The sequence below is a fragment of the Antechinus flavipes genome, chromosome 2 (assembly GCF_016432865.1).
Source record: "Antechinus flavipes isolate AdamAnt ecotype Samford, QLD, Australia chromosome 2, AdamAnt_v2, whole genome shotgun sequence".
In the NCBI taxonomy this organism is placed as follows: Eukaryota; Metazoa; Chordata; class Mammalia; order Dasyuromorphia; family Dasyuridae; genus Antechinus; species Antechinus flavipes.
This window is the reverse complement of record NC_067399.1, coordinates 255,185,760-255,193,879: the sequence shown is the minus strand read 5'-3', so window position 1 is coordinate 255,193,879 and position 8,120 is coordinate 255,185,760. Positions and strand designations below refer to the sequence as shown.

Below are 8,120 nucleotides of genomic sequence, written 5' to 3'. Positions count from 1 at the left end.
CTCTAAATGCCTATTTAGAGATTTGAAATGGATGTCCTGTCAACATTTTCAACATGTTTAAATCCAAATTCATCTTTCCTCCAAAACCCTCCCCTCTTCCAAAGTTCCCTAGACTAAGGAGACCAACATCCTCCCAATTACTGAGGCTAGCAACCTCCGGGTCCTCTTCAATTCTTCGCCAGGGCCTCTCACTAAGCTTCGAATATCTCCAGTATTTATATCCCCTTCAGAGCCCTTCCTTTCCAGTCTTCTTACACTTTACACTCCTCCACAAATTCTTTGATCAAGTAACACTGATTTCTTTGCTATTTTTTGAACAAGATAGTGCATTTTGGGATACCAGACATTTTCACTGGTTGTTTCCCATGCCCTAGAATGTTGTCCTTCCTCATCCCTGCCTTTTGGCTTCCCTGGCTTCTTTCATGTCTCAGCTAAAATCCCGCTTTCTACAGGAAGCCCTTCTCAATCCCTCAATTCTAGTGCCTTTCTTCTATTATTTCCAATTTATCCAGTATATAGTTTGTTTATAGCTGCTTTGCAGATTGTCGGCCTCATTAGATTGTAAACTCAAGAGAAGCAACTTACCTTTATGTGTCACCAATAAATTGATGCTTAGTGAATGGTTAACAAATATTACTGATTGCCACCACAAATGTCTTAATATCTTGAAAAAACAGTCCCAATTCAATAGTTTATTAAATGGAGAGAAATACGGGGACCAATGGATCCATGTTTGATCCCAGGGCTAGACGAGACTATCATCTCAAAGAGTCTAGCCAAGATACATACTGTTAAAGTTAGGAAATACTGGAAATTTTATAAATCTCACAATTATTTTTTCCCTACAATGTGTTTTCTGGAGCAAGAGGTAATTTAAGTTGCAATCCAACGCAAGTACTAGGTCCTATAAGAAACCTTCCCTTGAAACACTTTATCTCTCTCAAATTTCTTCCCCCATCATATATATCACTGAACTTTACTAAGTTCTTTTCACTTCCTGCTTTCCTTCCCTAAAATGGAAATTTGTTGGCAACTTCCTCCTCATTGTATTCATTAGAGTCCCTGAGATCCTACTATTCCCAATGCCAAGGATGGGACCTTTCACAAAGTATGTTTAATGTTTTTTTGAATTACATTTGAAGTAAAAAATTTCAGATTGAGATGACTTTGGACATGCAAAGTTCTTCATTTTACCAGTGAAAGAATTGAGAGCCAGAGAGATAATACAAAAGAGGTCAAGTACCACAGTGGCAAAGCTAAGATCAGAACTCAGGCCAGTAGTGCTTTCAGGCTGCATTTTATCTTCAGTCAAATATCTTTTATGTCCTTGATAACAATGCACCCAAAAAATAGGAAAATATTTTACTTTTACTAAAAATAGTTTACTTTTATGTGGTGTGAGGGCAGAAAAATTGTAAGTTGAAATTTAACCACCAAAAATCAGTATTACATGCTTTTTAGATGCCCAGGATAGGTTTGTTTTTTTTTTGTTTTTTTTTTTTTAAAGCAGCCTCAGATATATTATATTCCCAGGCATCAGGCATTCCTGATCCAGAGTGTACAACCTTGAGGTGTTGTTTCTCCTCATTCAGCATTCTTCCCAAACAGTTCTCTCTCAAAGTGTTCAGATTGCTACTCCTAATTCACAAAATGTTAACAGTCAGTCAATAAGTATTTATTAATGTTTAGTGTCACTTATTAAAGCTAGCGTCACTGGACTGAAGAATATGTGAAAAGACAGAGGGTGTCAAGATTGAAATGGTAAGAGAAAACAAGTTTTGAAGGGCTCTAAATGTCAGGATTTTATACTTGTTCTTGAAGGCAATAGAAAGGTACTAGAGTTTACTGAATGGAGGATTGGGAGACAGGAGAGGGTGCAGTGGGGTCTGACATGGTCAGACCTTTAATTTAGGAAAATCACTTAAGGAGATAAATGGAAGCCAGACTGAAGTGAAGAGAAACTTGAGAGAGAGAGATCAACCAGCAGCCTACTACAATAGTCCAGGTATAAAGTGATGGAGTACCTGTACTACAGTAGTGACAAGTCAGAGAAAAGGGGTTATTTTTGAGATACTAAAAAAGTGAAATTGACAGCCCTCGTAGGTATGTCAGGAATAGGGTTGAAAAAGTGCACTGTGATTTCCCTGGTGTAGACAATTCAATCAATGCAGGTTGACACTTTCTCTGCTACTTAAGACTTTTAGAAAGTTAACTAGACTACTGAGAAATTGACCAATTTGTCTAGAGACAGAATCGGTATGTTATCACGGTGGGAATAGAACTTAGGTCTTCCTGGCTTCAAGACCAGATCTCTACCCAATGAGTCATGTTGTATCTCATTCACAGGAAATATTCCTGCAATTCACAGAAATCTGTATGCCTACCTAAGTCTATGTACATCCTGCTACTAATAAGGTAGGGAGATTCACTCAAACAATTGCATCTATTTCTCTTTGCTTTATTGTAATGTTCATTTAAAGGATGACATGGCAGTTTAAGTCCAATACCATTTTTATAGAACAGAATAACATCACTGAAATTTCCAAATCCTTAAAACACCACAAAAACAGACCAAGAAAATTGAAGATACAGTCTCCCCTTATCTTGGATAGCATGCTATAAAATTATCTGCAATTGACACAGAGAAAGAACTGTTTTCTTTGATATACAATGAAGGTCACATTAGAACACCCTGTTATAGCATTCTGGAAACTGGTTTTGGAATGCACCTTTTGACTAGCACTAAGAATTCCTTCAAAGTTTCCCCTTGAGCAACAACAAACATTTGCAAGTGAGGTATCTAATACTCTAATTTCAAAAAGGGAGACTGCACCTTAAAATTTTACTTTCTGGATTAGATAAAAAGAAAGGAAAATTTGTTGACACATATTAAGATATTGCACAATTGTTACAATCATAACATAAATTCTTCACCTACCAGAAGAATGTCACTAAGTTTGGACAGAAAAAAAAAAAAAAACACTAAGTAGCAGTTTTATCAATGAATCCAAAAAATGGAGGAAAATTAAAAATTAAAAACCAAAAAACAACATTGTAAAATTCAAGAGCTAAGACAAAACAACAGTAACAAAAAACTGAAGCCAATTTAAAAAGGCTAGGCTCTTTTACAGCATTCTAGTTTGGGAACACTGGAAGACAGATTTGTCACACATAATGGCTCAATTTCTTGAACTTCTCCAGAGTTTGTTCTTCCTCCAATATGCCATCAGACAATCACTACCTATGACTCTGAAGTATGTTAAGTTAGTCCTAGGAAAGAAATGTTCACCTACATAAAATCCTCAAGTTCCTTTAATTTGTCATCTTAGCCTAATATATCTATTTTGTTTTTATGGAGAACAGATGCCAAACAAGTAAAAATGTCTTCATATCATCATTGGTTTGGTATCAATATAGCCTATGAACTCCCATAACTACCTAATCCAAAATGGCAAGAGGTCCTAATCAGAGCAAATGATTCCCTTGGAGAATGTAATATACCTACTGGGTACTGGAATACATTTTCAACCTATTTCACCCAGGCAAAGATTTCTCAATGTCCACCAAGATACTTTATTCTTCTCCCTGACTATTACTACTCTATTTCGAGAGAAGAAATTAACTTTCACCTTGTTTTAAAAACACACACAAATTCCTAAACTGAAAGTTGATTTGTTTTATTACCGACCTATTCATAGATTCCTTTAAAATGCTATTTCAACAAACACTTATAGCAATACTTGGTGACTGACAACTATACTTCCTGGAACTGTGAACTTCAGGAATATTTTTCTTTTAGAAAAACTTCATTTTCATCAAGTTGTGCTTTACTGAGGTATGAGCTAAAAATATTCTACTTTATGAAATGAATTAGACTTAAACAAATCCTAGAAATATGAAACAGTACTGATGGACATAAATATTAACATAAGCACAAAAGGATAAATGAATGGAATGTTAAAGCAAAAGAATATGCAAGAGATTGTTTGCTCTTTAAAAATCTATCTTGTTATGGAAAGATTGATAGAATCCAACAATAAGAAGAAAGCACACAGAAAGCCAAAATGTCTATGGATCATTTGAGATAGATAACTTGAACAATTAGATGACCCAATCCATCCAGTGACTTTTGTTGACATAAATACTGCTACCATCATACTACATATATATGTATATATGTATATACATATATATGTCTATACTCACACACACACTCACTGCTAATCAAGAAAGTGGAGAAAACATTTTATATTTAAGTTAGACAAGGCTTTCAGGTTACATGCACTACTGTTTCAAAATCCACAGATGACAAGTGATGAGGTAAGAGTTGATGCAAAAAAGATTAACGGACAAATTATTTCATGTTAACATGCACTTAAACTGTGTAGTCTTCAGAACAATATGACAAGATGAATGAAAAAAAGGCTAGGCATTCCTAAAAGAGCAAAGAATCTTGGCCATTATGGCAGAAATTCTTATTATCAAAACATAGATCTGTTTTGTTTTTTGTTTAAAAGAAGTCTCCATGTAAAAGAAAACAGGTGGTGGAAAAAAGTAATGTATTAAGTTAGCATATTTAAACCAGATAAAACTCCCATATGGTCAAGTAAAAATAGCTCACTAGAAGATTCAATAACTGCAGACAAGTAGAAGACACTTATCAAAGGAAAGACAATAGCAAAATAAAATTAAAAATAAAAACTATCAAGAATTAAATGTTAACTGAAACAGGGGAAAATAGTGCAGTGAGCACAATGGTGCCAACTTCAAATATACAAAGTATGATTTTTTTCCATATTCAAATCCTGATACTGCTTTGGTAACCAATATCTAGCACAATTATACTTTGAAAAGATTGCCCCATCTTCCCCATTCTCCTCCTCAAAAAAGAATCCTTCTTTATGGTTTTTGACCACATTTTTCAATAACAAAGAATTAACATGAATAAACTTCCGAGATAACAAATATCACCCCTTTGAGGAGTGTAAAATTTCTATGAAAGCCAGTCAAAGGTTTAAAAGGGTGTCACATTTTCTGAGAATTTTCATCCATGGCACCATGATTGGAGGTTTAAGTGAATTCCAAAATTGACTTAAAAAAAAAAAGCTATATTAACACTGAAACAGTAAAGAAAATTTGTAGAATGCCTAGAGAAAAATGAATAATAAAAATCTGCTTCTCTGGTATATTTCCCTATAAAATTATTCTTTTGGGCAATTTTGCTTTAATCAATAGTGTGAATTAAATTTTAATGCTCATTGCTCTGATGAATTGCAGTGCTAGCAAGAAAATATAAAAACAGAATTCTTTTCTCAGGTATAATCCAGAGCAAACAGGTAAGAAGAAAGAGAAAGCAAAGATTATTTTAATAACTAACCATACAACAAATAAAGTAAAACTAGATTTGGAGAGCCAGAATGGAGATTAAAAAATAACATTTATATTTAGAACCAAAGTGGTTTACCATTTTATTTAATGGTATTTTATTTTTACTCCTTTCATTTTGATGTCCTAGTTGCATTCCTTTATGGTATTAACACTGATTTAAAGTTCACATCTGTAGATGTGAGTGTGGTAAAAAGATCTCAAAATAGGTACTATGAGAAATGGTAAGGGAAAAAAAGTTACTAATTAAAAGTGTTCAGGTTAGCAAGTAAGAGTAAAAAGGTTAAAAAGGAATGACAGAAGAATACTCTTTTGTAATAATGTTTTAAGTTGTATCACTTTGCATTATAAATATTATCACCCTGAGGGATTTGAACAATGGGCATATAGATCTGAAATGGTAAGAGAGAGAAAGAGAGAAAAGGCAACAAGGACGATCTGGACATCCAAGTAGGGGCAGGATGGCCAAAGGTCAGTGTTGATATTGCTTTCTATATTTTTCAGTTTTCCAACTCTAGGAATTCTTTGTAGAGAACAATGAAAAAAAATCAAAACCCTTTAAACTTAAAAGGCATTTCAATTTAAAAAGACATTTCATAAAAGGTCAAAAACATTTCACATAATTTCATTCATCCTAACAATTCAGGAAGGTATTTTATTTAGTGTCATTTCAATGAATGTCTTTCATTCTGCATTCAAAGAACTGCAGTTCTTTTTGTTGCCCCTTGATGACATCATCTGGTCCTGGACTCTAACACATCAGTACAATGAAGACTGCACAAGAAATTCTAGAAAAATTGCACATGCAGTACGGAGCCAGGAGAAAGTGCTTGCACTTGAACTGGAAGTTTCTGGGACAGGACACCCTGAAGAAAGTCATCTGGCTTCAAAGAGTAGCCCAAGAAAGCTCAAATGCCTGCAAAGAGTTTTGATGACTGAAGAGCAATGGTCATGCTGAATCACCTCAGAGAATTTCATATTTGCTTCATATGTCTCGTTGTCTCAGGCAAAACAGATGTCAGGAGAAATGAAGATTAAGCACAAGATGGCCTATAACTGTTGGAGGACTTCTCTCCACCAGTGGCCAATGCTGTGTCTACCAGTTCTGGTTATCCCATCCTTCATCGGAGGATGTTGCTGCTTTGGTCACCTTCTTTGGGGCCTTAGTAGTTTTGCCCTCCCCTCCAGCATTTTCCCAGTTGGTTTCCCAATTCTCCCAGCTGTCGCTGTTATTACTGTTTTTGTTGTTGGAGACAGTTCCTGAGCCCCAGATATCCCAGCTATCTGAGCTCTTCTTCTCTGTGGAATTGTCTGCATATGTCCAGCTGTCACTGCTAGGTGATTTATGGGTCTTGGGGAGTTCTGAGTTTCCAAAAGTTTCCCAGAAATTCTGATCTATAGCACTGTTCTGGTAGTGTCCTCCTCCACTGTTCTGGTAACTATCACCCTCAGGTGGTCTTTTAAAGAGAAAGAGGGAGGAAAAAAACCTAAATACCTTTTTTTCACAGTTAGAAATTTAAGCACATCAGCATTTCACATAACATTTAGATCTTACCTAATTATTATGACCTCCAAAGAAAATACCTTCACTAAGAGATGGCTTGTTAAACTCCTGTTTATCCAGAATGGTTGGGAAAAAGAATGCTCTAATTAATTGAAAATTATTATGTATGCTATGGTAATCAGCAATGTTTAAAGAACAGACTACAAAAACACTAAATATGCTTTTTAATCTTTTTGAAAAAAATATTTAGAAGCCATTTCAAGATCTTTCCATGCTCCAAGATCATTGTTTTGAATTTCAATTATTTGAATTATTTGAATACCACTACAAACAAATATTCTGCCTATTCTTTTAGTCTAAAAAAAATTCTAAGTCAGAGTTAATATTCTGAATATACTAGGTTAGAATCAAGACTTTTAAACTTAAATTTTGTCATTTTAGCAGAAAATACAAGAGGTCTCTATCATCAAGTCCTGATTTATGTACAAAGAGAATAAATTCAGTTGGGCCAGAATACAAATGCAAAATTGGTATCCAATTTTTGCCTCTCCTCTTACTAGGACAAACAGAGAACAAGTCTGCATCATACTCTTATATAGCATGATGTGTTTTACAGTTATCATTTACTTGCCCCATTTCAGCTACAGATAAATTGCTTTTCTAAAATATGTACAGCAAGTTTCTGAAGAAAGTGAACACAGCGTTCCACACAAGTTACAAGACAGCAGCGATCTGATCATTAGTATTACCTTCTGTTTTGGATTCTTAGCAATCATCAGTCTGGTTCATACTTCTATATGTGAAATGTAATTTCTGATTTATTTCAGTATGTCTCTGGAATATCATGAGCAAATGGAAAAAAAAAGGCAAGTTGGGTATTCCAGCCACAAAGCCTAAGAAAATTCTAGTACATGTGCACAAACAGCAGTATTTGTTTTTAATGGAAATATTTAATATGCATCCTTATGAAGATAGTAAAACAGGATGCAGAGGACCTCAGCCACTTATACACCCTGAATCTTTTTTTTTTTTTTTTAACTCTGGAATGTCTTGACCACTCTGATTGTCTTTTACCTTTCTTTGTATCCCTAATGCCTACCTGGCACATGGTAGGCAAATTAATGAACAAATACTTATTGACTGACTGACTACATAAAAGAGAAAGAAAGAGGCAAATACAAAGAACACTAAAAATCAAATAGTCAATAAATTCTTCTCCTTGTATATCTTC

General features: G+C 34.6%; 1 protein-coding gene across 6 annotated transcripts in view; it reads right to left on the bottom strand.

The window, feature by feature from the left end:
• Positions 1–2,437: 2,437 nt before the first annotated feature.
• The window catches only part of ARFGAP1 (ADP ribosylation factor GTPase activating protein 1), a 32,270-nt gene continuing 26,587 nt past the window's right edge, over positions 2,438–8,120 (bottom strand). For all 6 annotated transcript variants that reach the window (XM_051976742.1, XM_051976744.1, XM_051976743.1 and 3 more), the window contains one exon: positions 2,438–6,842. In XM_051976742.1, coding sequence (XP_051832702.1) covers positions 6,482–6,842 — 361 coding nt within the window. In that variant the 3' untranslated portion in view covers positions 2,438–6,481. The remainder of the gene's footprint in view (positions 6,843–8,120) is intronic.